This window comes from Phoca vitulina, unplaced genomic scaffold (assembly GCF_004348235.1).
Source record: "Phoca vitulina isolate PV1807 unplaced genomic scaffold, GSC_HSeal_1.0 scaffold59, whole genome shotgun sequence".
NCBI classification, from domain to species: domain Eukaryota; kingdom Metazoa; phylum Chordata; class Mammalia; order Carnivora; family Phocidae; genus Phoca; species Phoca vitulina.
Genome location: NW_022589762.1, coordinates 7,481,540 through 7,494,664, shown reverse-complemented (window position 1 = coordinate 7,494,664; position 13,125 = coordinate 7,481,540). Strand labels below are relative to the sequence as shown.

The following is a 13,125-nucleotide window of genomic DNA, read 5'->3' as shown; positions in this document are numbered from 1 at the left end:
ATAGAGCAAGTATCTTCTAACATACTATATAATTATTTATTTTTATAATTTTTATAGTTTCCTGTCTGTTTCTCCACCCCTTCCCCCCCAGGTAGAATGTAAGGTCCCTGGGAGCAGGGATTTTTGTTTGCTTGGTTCTCTGATGTATCTCCAGCATCTAGAACAGCTCCTGGCACAAAAGAAGTGCTTAATAAATATTTGTTGAATGATGAATTGTTGAATTTTGGTGTGGAGTAGTTTACTATCTCGTGGGGGACCACAGAACAAGGCGACAATTACCATTCAAGACAGAGGATGCAAGAATGCAGAGTAAGGTGTTGGCAGTTAATTTCGTGGGCAGTGGGAAGCCCCTAAAGGTTCTTGAGTGAGGTTTTACTCACTCTGACATAGTGTGGGGTAGGGAAGTGAGGCGGGGCGTCTAAGGGGGAAAGGAAGACTGGTCAGGCTGCTGTTAAAATTGTCAAGGAGTGTGTGACCATGGCCTGTGGAGGTGGATGGAAATGGGCCACCTCCAGTGTGAAATCTCTGGGGTTTAAGCTCTGGGGGCGCATTCAGTACATCCAAAGAGTTTCTATCACGAGAATAGAGAGGCAGGAATAGATTCAGGAGATATGGCAGGCAGAGGGGGAATGAACAGAAGAAGCTGACAAGTAACAGGCTGGGGAAGTTTAAGAACACCTGTAGCCAACCACTGCCATTTTTACAGGATTCTCCAATTACTGAGGGCACAGTAGGACAGACGCGAGCTGTGAGGGGATCCAGAGCCTTCATCCCGCGTCCTAGAGTGACCCCATTTGTGGTTTAGGAAAATCCAAATGAGGAAAATGAGAACGTCCTAGATGGAGGGAGAAGAGCATTAACGAGTTTTGGAAATACTCCCTATGCCGGGATCTCCACTATTGATTATATTATTTAGTGATTGATTATTATAATAAGCCTCTGAGTTAGGGACGATTATTATCCCCATTTTACAGATGAAGCACCCTAGAGAAGCTGCGGTCTGAAGGTCACACAACCAGGAAGAGGTTTCTATTTGGCTCCCAAGCTCCTATTCTTTGCAGTACATTCCACCATATCTCCCCTTCCTGGGGCTTCCCACCTTCTCCCCCTGGCTCTGTCCCATCTACCCTCCCTGGTTTCCTTTCTCCTCCTCACCCGGACCACCTCTCCCAGCTACTTCTCTCACTCTGAATCTGCTGTACCATCTCTGCTCCACTACTTCCTCCATACTCCTAACCCACTTACCCCCCCCCACCTGCCCCTTCCCCCTCCACCGGCCCCAGGTTCCTGCGCAGAGCACCATGCAGCTGTCAGCACAGAGAACTGGGCTCACTCGCGGTTCCAGTCGTGTCAAGCCCCGAAACACACCCCATCGAGGCCTTAGAAGGGAGTAGCTAGCTGGTGGCATACCCGGGCCGGGTGGCTCAGCCTGGGTGCAGTTGGCCATGACTTTCCTCCCTTAGCCGGGAGGTACCCAGCATCTCCAAGGCCGCCCTCCTGCTTGTCCACCAACTGCCTCCTCTGTAGGATGGGCCCTCCCCGTGGTGAGAATAGCCTGGAGAAGAGTAACAATCATTGGTCTTGAAATAGAACAAATTCAGGAGAACCAGGGCCAAGGTAAGGGGTCACAAAGGGGCAGGGATGCTTCTCTCTTAGCCCTGAACCGTCTTGAGGGAAATCCCCACTGGGTTGCCTCCTGGGGTCCCATGGAGGAAATGGGGAGGAGGAGTTAAATCTCACACCACAGGCCTCCCTTCTTCATTCTTTCAGGAGACCCTGGAGACAGAGGGAGGCTGGGTAGCTCTCACCATGCTATATCCTTTCCAGAGAAGATAGCACCAAAAAGTGAAGTTTCTCACACGGGCCTTGGGGAATCCCAAAGGCTCTCAGAACCAACCTGGGCGGGTACTAATTTCAGCTCTGTCACTTCTTGACAATGTGACTTTAGCAAGTTACTTCAACTCTCTGAACCTCTGTTTTCTCCTCTGTGAAATGGGGATCATAGTATCTACTTGTTGGGTTGCTGTGAGGTCAATGATATCACCTTGGAAAGGCACCTGAGAGAAATCCCAAAAGGGGGAGCTCTCTTTTCAACAAGAGTGTGGGGAGGAGATGCTACTGGTAAAGTCTGTTTGCGATGCCCAAGGGGAGTGTTTCTGGAAGACAGCAAGGGCTTCAAGGTGAATCCTCACCCAGACAGAGCTCTGCCAGCAATCAGAACCAGGGCCAGGGGATGGGTGAGCAAGGCAGGCTGGGCAAGTTTCCATGGTGCTAGGTCAAGTAGACAGTTTTCAGGGGCAGTGACTGGCCTGTTGCCCTCTGGGGGCACTCTCTCCCCACTAGGCCTAATGTCCATCCCACAGACAGAGGAGTGGGTAGAAAAGTGCCTGAAAGGGAGAGGAGAGGGGGCATGGGATGAAGAACCAAGCAAAGGAGAAAGGGCAAGAGAGGAGGCTGGAGGGGAAGTAAGGGCCCAGACAGGGTGGGGCCGGGAGGGGGGCCTAGGGCAGGAGGGCGGGAGAGAGCCTGGGAGGGAAAGCGCCGAGGAGGGAGGAGGGAGGGACAGGGAGGGAGACCAGCGGCGCTGACACAGCCTCGATGTGTGGAACGGGCTGGGGTTTGGCCCACAGGTCAGGCGTCTGGCAGTATTATGGGATGGAGAGGCCTTAGGAGACAGGGAGAGTATTATGGGCTAGAACAGCCTTAGGAGACTGGGGAATATTATGGGCTGGTGAGGCCCGGATCCAACTGGAGGCGGGAGGAAGGGGTGCGGGGCGGGAAGGGGGGGGTGGTGGTGGAAGGGAATATTATGGGCTGGAGGCCTCCTGCGACCAGAGGCAAGAGTATTATGGGCTGGCAAGGCCTTCGGTGGCCAGAGGGGGGAGCAGCGGGGGATGGCACCGGCTGCATGTGACTGAGGGGGGGGCCAAGTTGGGGGGGGGGCGAGTGGGGGTGGGGAGCATATTATGGGATAGCTCTTTGTACCTACTGCGGGGACTGCTTCTCCAGAAGATATTATGGGATGTCGTGTGTGGGAGGGGGAGTGGGGCTGGGGGGATTATTATGGGATGGTGGTGCAGAATGGGGAGGGCCTGAGGAGCTCTTCTCCAACCCCCCCACTCCTTACTCTCTTGCCATCCTCTCTAAGGTCTGCCTTCTCTCTCAAACGGCCCAAGGGGAACACCTGAAATCCACCCCCCACACGCACACACTGAGCACCTCAACCCATCCTAGGCATCTCCCCTAACTAGCAGACACCTCCAGGGTGCTCAGGGGGAAAGGCAGCCCCTGGGGAATGGGGAGAAAGCCCTAAAGCAGAGTTGTATTGGCCAGTGGACCACACCTCCCACCTGCACGGTGTCCCCTTGGCTCCCAATCCCCTTGGGCCACTCTCCTCCCCCTGCTCCCTCCACAAAGTGGGGGCCCCCTGATCCTCTTCCCCTCCCCCCTCCCCTCCATTTCCTCTCCAGCTCCCTCCACAGCCGTAACCAGTAAAACAGGCGGCCGGCTATTATGGGATGGCTGCTCCCGGCAGCTCTGCAGGGAGGGGGCGGTCACCGCGGAATGTCTCTTGTGGGTGGCTATTATGGGATGGCCGCCTCTCTTTTTTGGGGGGGGGTGGGGGCTAGCAAGGAGTAGGATTATTATGGGATGTGCCCTGCACAGCTGGGTGGGGCTGTCCTGGGTAGGTGAAGCTCTGGGGAGGTTGTGGGGGGGGTTGGTGAGGAAGGAAAGGAAGGAAGAGGGAGGGAAAGGAGCTGGGGAGGGTGGGGTGAGCCCTGGAGCCAGACCTGAGGCCTGGCAAGAGTAACTGGCTGGAGAGGTTCTTCTGGGACAGCTGTTTGAAGGGGCCCCTGGGGCAGGCTAGAGCTGGTCAAATCTGAACCCGGGACACCTGGGTCCTTTTGCAGCTTGTCAGCTGCAGGGTTGCTGAGTCCAGGGCCTGCAGAGCTGGGCTGGCAGTGAGAGCGCCTGGGTTCTGGCTGTGTGGCACACCAAAGGGAATAGTGCTCCTGGGTGACCACAGAACCCAAGTACTCTCCTCCCCCCTTTGCCTTCCTGGATTTGAGCCTTGGGACCACAGCTCAGGTAGGTGGGTTGGGCCAGGGGGGCTTTGCACCCTTGCAGTCACACCCAGGGAACAGAGGCTCTGTTGGCTCCTGAAGGACAAATGCCTGGCCTGTCCCCCCCCCCCCCCCACGCCCTGCACCACCTGCATCCTGTCTAGCCATCACAATGCACTGTCGGTGTGGCTTTTCTTCCCTAGGTTGTCCTTCCAAAGCCCTTTTTCTGACAAAGCAAGAGAACACCGGTCCCTTAGACCTCTTATGTGCAGACTTTCTGGGGCTCACAGAGAAAAGAGATGTAGAGAGAGCATGTGCTGAAAACTCCATGGACAACCCACTCTGAGGGTTATTCTAGGTTCTTCTCTACCATGAGATGGAAACAGAACTCTAAGGTAACCGGCTAGAGAGGCTGTCCCCCTGGGTGCATTAATCAGGAGATTATCCCACCCTTAGTCTCTGTGGGCCAATCATGCTAGTGGCTTATTTGTAATTTATCTGGAAGGGTAGCATGGAGCCAGGGTAGGGAGTGGGGGAGCAAAGAAGCATAAAGACCACAAAAGCAATACATAAACACACACATCCTAGCCCTCTCTGGAACTTAAGAAGAGAGGAAGGGATTCTAACATTCTCCTTGTTTTGGGAGCAGGGAGAGGTGGAGAGTAAGATGAGGCAGGGGATAAGTGGGTAGAACTTGCAGGGCTAGGGGCAGAGGACTGTGGGGGACAAAAGTGATCCGTGTTTACAATCACGGGCACAGAGCTGTGACTACCGTTATAAAACTCTCTTCCTGGTTTATATTATGAATCACCGTAGTAATGGGGTATATATATGAGAAGAAAGGGCTGTGGGGCAGATGGAGATATTACAGAAGGGAATTTGAGGCCCATAGGCAGGCTGGATTCCCTGGAGAAAAGGGGAGAGAGGAGGGCGTAATAGGTATCTAGTAGCTCTACATGCCAAGGAGAATCTTGTTGAAAGAAGGTATACCCACATTATGGTATCTTAAAAGAGCTGCCTTTCTCCCCTAAGTGAGGAGTACAAGGTTCATCCTTAGTACTCAGAACAGTCATGGGGGAGGGTTTGCACAAATGAATGGGGCCCAATCTTGATAACATGAGATGTGAACGAGGAAGACTATGGCAGCCTTGCAGAACGGGGGAAACGGCCTGCACGCCACAGGGATGTGGCAAAAGGGTGGTCCAGGGAGTTCAATGAGGTAGGAGTTGGTGAAAAGATGTATCAGCATCACTGGTGCTCTGCTTGGAAGCAAAGGGATGCTAACTTCTTGAAGCAAGCTCTTACCTCTCCTGAATTTATTTCTCCTCGTCACATCTCCAGCCCTGGGTTCCCAGGGGAGGGCAGAGTCCTCTGGCCAGGCCCTTTCTCTAGGAAAGGGGGATAAAAAGAGCAATGCAGAGGCCATGTGAGGTTCATCCTACTCACTTCTGATCAGGAAGGCTCCTCGTAGGACTTTCCGGTTTCTCTCCAACCTGTTCCACCGCCGTAGGTCTTGTATTTGTATGAAAAAGGCACATGAGAGCAAAGAAAGACATTATCTCTGCCTTGGGGGTTGGGGGCAGCAAGGCAGTGGTGCTGGGACATTGGTTTTCACTTGGGTCCTGGTTCCCTGGGGATCAGGAAGAGGGAAAAGTGACAGGTTTATGGGATCAGGCTCTCTGAGGGCTAACAGGTGTTAAGACTGGGCTCTTGGACTTCCCAGAACTGGGTCCCCAAGGTACCTGCAAGATAGGCCCAGTCTGGGAAAGGGAGGGTATACATTGAAAGGCTAATTTGTAGCATAATTGAATGAAGGAGGCATCCTGGAGTGTTGGCTTGTACATGGGAGGAGGGAAGATGGTGAATATTATATACATCAAAGGGTTTTTTTGGATGGAGAATGGGGCCCCAACAAGATGAGAATGGGGGCAGTTGGAAGTATGAGACTTCAGGATATAAACAAGAAAGTGGCTAAAAAATACAGGACATTGAGGGTGAGCAGAATTTGGTGTTCAAGAATGAGGATAACAATTCTGGCATGTTAAGTGTCTTTCAAGAAGGAGGCACATGATGATATTATGGGATTTCAGTATTAGAAACACTGGATAGATGGACATTGCTTTCCAATCAAAATCCCTTAGTGCAGTAGGGAACGGATAGGAGATATCTTGACCACCCATCTATATCATAAATCCTTTTGGAATACCTTCTAGCCTCTAGAAGGACCATCAAGAACCTCTCCTGGGATCTGATCTCTCTTGAGACCAGTTGGGATTTGTTTTATTCTCTGTAACAGGAAATTGGGAAATACAACTCTGCAGTGTTCCCTTGACATCAGACATTCTATCTTGTCTCATAGTTTTATGGGTTGTTTATGCTTCTTGAAGGGAGGCACCTGTGGTCCTTGCATTCCCTGGTGCCCAGCTTGGTGCCTTCCTAGGTGCTCTGGCAGCATCTGTTGAATGAACATGAGTAGCAGTGAGGAGAGGGAGAGCGGGTCTTGGTTCTTGGCATATACATAGCAGGATCCTCACTTCACATCATGGTGGGTTGTCCATCCATGGGAGTGGCCCAGGCGTGTTGGACCACCTGACCTGGGGAGGCAGGGTGACGTGGGAGAAGGGCTGCTGAAATGTTAAGAAATAGTCTAAAGACTCCTTTCTAAAGATAAGAGTTTATAATTATTATGGGATGCTGTGGCTGAATTAAACTTCATGTAAATGGCTCATCTGGTCAGCATGGTATTTGGTTGGCCTTACTCAAAACTTAAGAGCTGAAGGTAAGCATCTGGAGAATAACTGGATTTTGGTGGGATTGGCTGGGGCCCTAGATTAACTCTCAGTTCCTGAGTGTCTGGAAATGATGGGATGAGGGAAGGTAGGGTTTGTTCTAGACATCAAGAGGCTTTATGCCAGGATACTGCTTTGGCCCAGAAAGGGATAAAGGTGTGTACAAGTTGAGGCCGGCACAGGGCAGTGTGGGTAGCCTGCTTCACCCTTGTGGCTCTGGGTGTTAGAATAGACTGACAGCCTGTGGAGGTGGGGGAGGTTTGAATATGAATATTATGGGATGCCTGGCTGGAAAGGTATAGGGGTGGTGGCTGGAGATGAAGCATTATGGGATGTGACACTGGGCTGCGCTGGGAGTGTTAGAGTATGTCTGGTGGACCACGGGCTCCTTGACATTATTATGGGATATCAGGGTGTGGGTGGGGGAGTAAAATTATGGGATATCTTTCGAGCGTTTAGAGAAAGGGAGATTAGATGTCCATCTGTAGGGTGACAGTAAGGCTGCGGATCATTATGGGATATCTCTTTGACAGAGAAGAAGTGGTTATTATGGGCTGTGGAGTTAGAATGAATGTATGAAGGCTGAGGGTGGTGGTGTGAGGATCTAGACCCTAGCCTGCAGGGGCTGAGGGCAGCTCAGGCTAGGGGGTTGGTTATTATGGGATGTCAGTATAGAAAGTGGGAAACTGATTATTACGGGATGTGTGTGGGAGGAGGCCGAAGTGTCCGTTGTTGTAATGTGGTGGTGGGGGGGGAGTTTCTGACTATTATGGGATATCAAATTGGGGGTGGACGAAGAGTGGTTATTATGGGATGTCTGTGGGGGATGGGGATGAGTATTATGGGCTGTGAGGCTGAAGTGCTGGGAGGGGTGCTTATTATGGGATGGCCATGGGGAAGGAGAGGTGACGAATTATTATGGGATGTTAGCATTAGGGGCCAAGAGTGAAGAAGTTGGCAAAGGATGGCTATTATGGGATGTCTGAGGTGGGGAAAGGGTTAGTTGCAAAAGGTCTGCAATATTATGAGATGTCAACAGCTTTGGCATATAGGTGTATGGAGTGTGTGTGTGTGGGGGGGGGTGGTGGTGGGGGGTGTCCGTGTGTATTATGGGATGGCCAGGAGGTGGGTGGTTGCCCGGGTGACACGCGCGCGCGCGCTCGAAGGGGGCGTGGCCAACGGTTGCCTGAGCGACGAGGGGGCGGGGGTTGCCCGGGAGACCTAGGGAGGAGGGTGGCGGTAGTGGAGGGGGGGGGGTTGGGGTTGGTTGGGGTTATTATGGGCTGTCCGTGGGGGGGCGGGGCCTGTGCGGTGGGATTTCCCGGCCGGTGTTTCGGGCCCTTTAAGAGGCGACGCCGGAGCCGGAGCCATTTTCCCCCCTTCGGCCGCGGCGAGGAGGAGCCGGAGCGGGAGTGACACCGGGCCGGACCCAGCGCGACCTGCGGCGGCTCCGGGGTGAGGAGAGCACGGGGTTCCCAAAGAGACGCCTCTCTCAGCCCGACCAGCCCCCAAGCTCATCCCTCCACCCACCCCTTCCTCAGACGTCCCGGACTCGCGGACCGCCCCCTGCCCAGAGGAGCCGACCCTTCCTTTCCCTTGCCTGCAGGGCGCCCTGCCCCCCCACCCCCGCCCTAAGCCGGCCCGAGTCTTGCTCCCCGCGACTCCCACCTCGGGCTTGGTCTCCCACAATGCCCGGCGCCCGCCCCCTCGCCCTTTGCTCACTTGCCCCCCGGGACACGTGGCCCGGCCCCCTGCCCGGTGGGCGCTCCCTCGCCCCCCGCGTCCCAGCTTCCAGCCCCCTGGAGCGCCCGAGCCTCCACGCCCCCTCGGCCCCGCAGCTCCTCCGGAGAACCTGAGTTGTCCCAGAGGACAGCCTTTGGAGAGCTGCCCTGTCTGGGGACTGGCCCCTCCCCAGGCGCAGGGAGGCGCCCCCCCACCCCCAAGTGACCTTGTGTCCCCGAGCGCCTCGCCGCCTGCCGCCTCCCCCGGGCCCCCCCGCGCCGTGGCCACTCGGACCCCCCTCCCTCCCCGCCCCCCCCGTCACACCCTGCTCGGTCCAGCCTGGTTTTTCCCCCTCCCCACGCCTGCACCAGCCTGCCCTCGGGGGCGTCGCTCCCGCTCATGCGGGGGGCTCCGGTTGGGGAGCCGGCTTCCGGGCTGCCCTCGAGGAGTGTGGAACTAAGTTCAGCCTGAGTGGCTCGGGTGCCCTGCTAGGGTGGCTGGGGTGGGGGGGCCGCTGGTGGTGGTGGGCGGAAAGAGCGGGTGGGTGTGGGGGAGGGGGACAGTGCGCGTCACTGACTGTTCTCTCTTTCTTCCCCCCCTCCCCCGCACAGTGACTCGGGCCAGTGTAGAGGGCCCCAGGCCGCAGGCAGGAGCAGCTGGGCCAATTCCCTGGCCGGGAGCGGAAGGGGATGGCGTCGGGCCTGGGCTCCCCGTCCCCCTGCTCGGCGGGCAGCGAGGAGGAAGATATGGATGCACTTTTGAACAACAGCCTGCCCCCACCCCACCCAGGTAATATCTTCCCCAAGGGCCCAGGGCAGGAAGGAGGCATTTGGGCCCTCCCTAGCGACTCTGGTGAGGCAGGGTTGAGTTTCTCTCTCTCTCTGTGCAGAGTCTGAGGTGGAGGGCATCCGAAGGGAGTGGTTCCCTTCTGCGGAGCTCTTGTGGGAGGGGGTGGAAGCCATGTGCCTCCTGGGCTCTGGGACCGAGATGCAAGCTTGCTGCACTGTCTTCAGGAATGCTATGCAATTCCCGGTTGAGGGAGCTCTCTGGGCTGGCCGACCTTACCTTGTGTGGGTCCATGGAGGAATGCAGGTGGCTGGGACCCCTGGAGGCGGGGTGGGGGTGGGGGGTGGGTGTTGAGAATTGCATGTTGGAGACCTGCAGGTCATCTGTGTTAGCAGGATCCTGTGGTTGCTGCTGTGGAAAGGAGAGAGGGAGTGCTGGTTACTCTCTATCTGATTATTTTTAGCTTCTGATCAGTTACCGGTTTTCTGTGCTGTCTCAACTGTGTGAAGTTTGAATTGCGCTCCTCAGCTGGGATGTGCAGCGCTTTTAGCCAGGCAGATTGCTGGAATGTTTCAAGTGGGGAAATGATGGGGGCTAGGGGTAGGATGTCACAGCCTGAAGGATATACTAGGGAGGGGCAAAAGAACAGAGGTGACACCCTGGGCACCCCCCCCTTCCCATGGCAAGTGGACATAATAGAGGCTTTTTTTCCTAGAGGCTTCTCCCTCCCTGCAGGGAGCCTAGGGTTTGGGCTGGTGGCATGAAGTGTTTGTGTAGGTGTGTTGGGGGTTGTTCTGTCTGTGTTTGGGGGTGGCTCCTTGGACTGGCCAAACCCGTATGGTTATAATCACCCTGCCTGATTGGAGTAGCCCTTGTCTCTTCTCAAATGGTGATTGATGTCATGCATCTAAGTGGATGTCTCTTTCGTCTGTCTTTTAAAGAGCTCCTAGCTAAGTCACCTACTTGTTTCCTTGACCTTTTTTCGAGCTTTTTTTTTTTTCCATGCCATTTTTTTATCCTCTCTGCTTATGTTTATTTTTCCTTTAATTGCAGAGCTTTCCGGTCCTGTTTTTTGTTTCCCATCAAACATATTTCACTTCTGCCTTGTCTCTCCTTAGCTCTAGCAGCAAGTTGAGGTGGTCTGGGAAAGATGTTTCTACATTTGGTGTCTTCTGAGTTTGGAAGTCTTCGTTTGAAACTGAGGCCACTTAGGAGAGGGGTCAGTGTTGTTACTGAGTCTTCGGTTGTTGGGATAAGAAACTTAGGCTTGAGTCTTATCACTGTGTAGGCCAAGGTGGCAAATTTCTGTGCTGTTGCCCAAGGTGGGGGTGGGGTGGTGGTATAGGTAATATGATCTGATCCTTTCTGTGAGGGGCCAGAGGAGTAGTAGTGCTATCCAGCCAATGTTGGTTCCACATCTTGGCTTCCCATTGGCCCCTTGGTCTGGGGCTGCCCCCGTGTTGATTGGGAGCTGTGCAGGCTCCCAGGGTGAACTCTGCCCCAAGCTGTAGCATGACCCAGTTTTTCCACTTGCCACACCCCATTCCTGCCCCTTTCCCAAATCTTTTATGTCTCAGCTACTTTGCCGCATGTTGTCTCAGCACATTATCTGCCTGAGAAGTTTGGGGGTCTTATGAGGATGGGTATCCCCTTCACCTGCGTGGGTTTGTCCTTATATCCAGCTTTTATGGAGGTAAGGGAGACGAGGAACCAAGAGCTGTAACTGATTAGTGAGGGGGACGACATGGGGATTGCTGGGGAGAAGCCTGAAGAAAATGGTTCTTTCTGGTGAGATCCAGGCTGGTGTTCCATTCCCAAGGGAATGGGAGGGGCTTTCTTATGCCTGGCCTGATCCTGGGCTGAGTGGGGGGAGGCTGATGGTGCTTTGTCAAGCTTAATGTCTCATGTTCCCTAGTATCTGCCTTGCTGAGGAAGGGCGGAGCCAGAAGCATTTTAGGGCTAGTTCTGGGGTCAGGGGCGAAGAGCATGTGTAGGATTGAAGGAAGCATATTGTTGTCCAGCACTGTCCAGGTGCTGCTCCTTTTTTCTTGGTGTAGACATCACTCCCATCTGTTGGCTAGGTGGCTCCTACTAATCTGTGAGAGGTGGTTTAGGATCTATGGCTTGGACTCTTCGGGAGGTAGGTGGTGAGGAGGAAACTGAGTTGTAGAGACTTCTCGTGGGCTCCCGTTCCTCAAGGTAGATATTTTGGATATCAAAAATTTGAGAAGGTTGTATGCTCTGATCATAGCTCCACTGAGCCTTTGTTAAATCTTAGCTTTGATGATTGGAGAAATAATTACGATTGAGGGAGTAACCCAGTCCCTCTTGTATTACCCTTCATGTTTGTCTTGGGTTTCCTTGCCTAGGACATTAAGAGTGGCCTCTTGAGAACTGTGTCATCCCAGAATAGGTGTTAGGAGAAGTGGCATGTGGACCTGGGGCCAGGTAGGAATTTGGGAAGTCTTTGTGAGGGTAGTCTTTCCTCGGCTACCTCTCTCAACCCCACCCCCCTCCCCTGCTACTTCCTGTCCTATGTTGGCAGCTGGGTGCCCTGGGCTGGCTTCTGCGGTCAGGAGCCATTTTCCCTCTCCTCAGTGGGTGAGGCACTCCCTCCTTCTCTCCTCTCCCTTCTCCACTCCCCCCCTCCCTGGGCGGGGGTGGCTTAGGAAGAAGGAGAGAGAGGAGGGAGGAGGGAGGTGGTGTGAATGTGTGTTAGTTACAAAGGAAGCTGCATCCTGGCCTTCTCCTCCCCCTCTGTGCCCCTTCCCACCTATCCCTGCCCAGGAGCTCTCAGTATTACCCCAGGCTTTGTGTGTGCTCCCAGCCAGGGGAGGAGGTGGAGCCAGATGGGAGGAGGATGGGGGGGTGGTGTGTGGAGGAGATGGTGACAGCTGGGCTGATTTGGGCCCCTGGGGAGAAGAGGCTACTGACCCAGGAGAAGCTGGGGAGGAACAGTGGAGCTGGAGATGGGGAAAGGAAATTATGTTTGGGAGTGGGTGTGATATTGGGCTGACAACTGAACCTGGGGCTTGAGGATTCTGGTGGTTTTAAGCAATGATGACCCAAAGTGGGTAGTGAAGGGTGTGGTTTCTGGGACCCCTGGACTGATAGCGTTCTGGGAATGTAGTGAAGGTGTATTCTCTCGTTTTTGCCTTATGGGTACGACCTTTCATTTTCATTCCCTGGTTTGTAGGATATTTGGTGGACAGTTGGAGGAGGGCTAGACCTGTTTCTCTTATTTGGTTAATTCTAAGCAGCTTGCTTCAGCTGCACTGGTGAACATATAGAGGACTCCTGTTAGGGATGAGGGAAAGGAGGCAGGGGTCTGGACAGCTGCCCGAGGTGGGCCTGATCTGGCCTGACAGGCCTATTTCGGGTATATACAGCTCTCTCTTTGTCTGTTTTTGTCCTGAGTATCAGCTTCCTTCTGTGGTGAGTATAGCAGTTCTCTTCAGTAGAATCTGGGACAAGAGGTGGGGGAATAGTCTAAAGCCTCTGGATTAGGCTCTAACCTTTTGCTATTGATCTTTTCTCTACTTGCCTCTTTCTGCCAAATATATGTAGAAAATGAAGAGGACCCAGAAGAGGATTTGTCAGAAGCAGAGACTCCAAAGCTCAAGAAGAAGAAAAAGCCTAAGAAACCTCGGGACCCTAAAATCCCTAAGAGCAAGCGCCAAAAAAAGGAGGTGAGTGGGTGACTGGATGTTTTGGGGAATAAGAAGAAGAGGGGAGAAGCTCTGATGAGAACGGTTGAGGGGCGG

General features: G+C 53.9%; 1 protein-coding gene across 6 annotated transcripts in view; it reads left to right on the top strand.

Annotated features, from left to right (window-relative positions):
* The first annotated feature begins 8,151 nt into the window (after window positions 1-8,151).
* The window catches only part of CHD4 (chromodomain helicase DNA binding protein 4), a 30,526-nt gene continuing 25,552 nt past the window's right edge, over window positions 8,152-13,125 (top strand). For all 6 annotated transcript variants that reach the window (XM_032390857.1, XM_032390856.1, XM_032390858.1 and 3 more), the window contains exons 1-3: window positions 8,152-8,308; window positions 9,187-9,364; window positions 12,929-13,050. In XM_032390857.1, coding sequence (XP_032246748.1) covers window positions 9,265-9,364; window positions 12,929-13,050 — 222 coding nt within the window. In that variant the 5' untranslated portion in view covers window positions 8,152-8,308; window positions 9,187-9,264. The remainder of the gene's footprint in view (window positions 8,309-9,186; window positions 9,365-12,928; window positions 13,051-13,125) is intronic.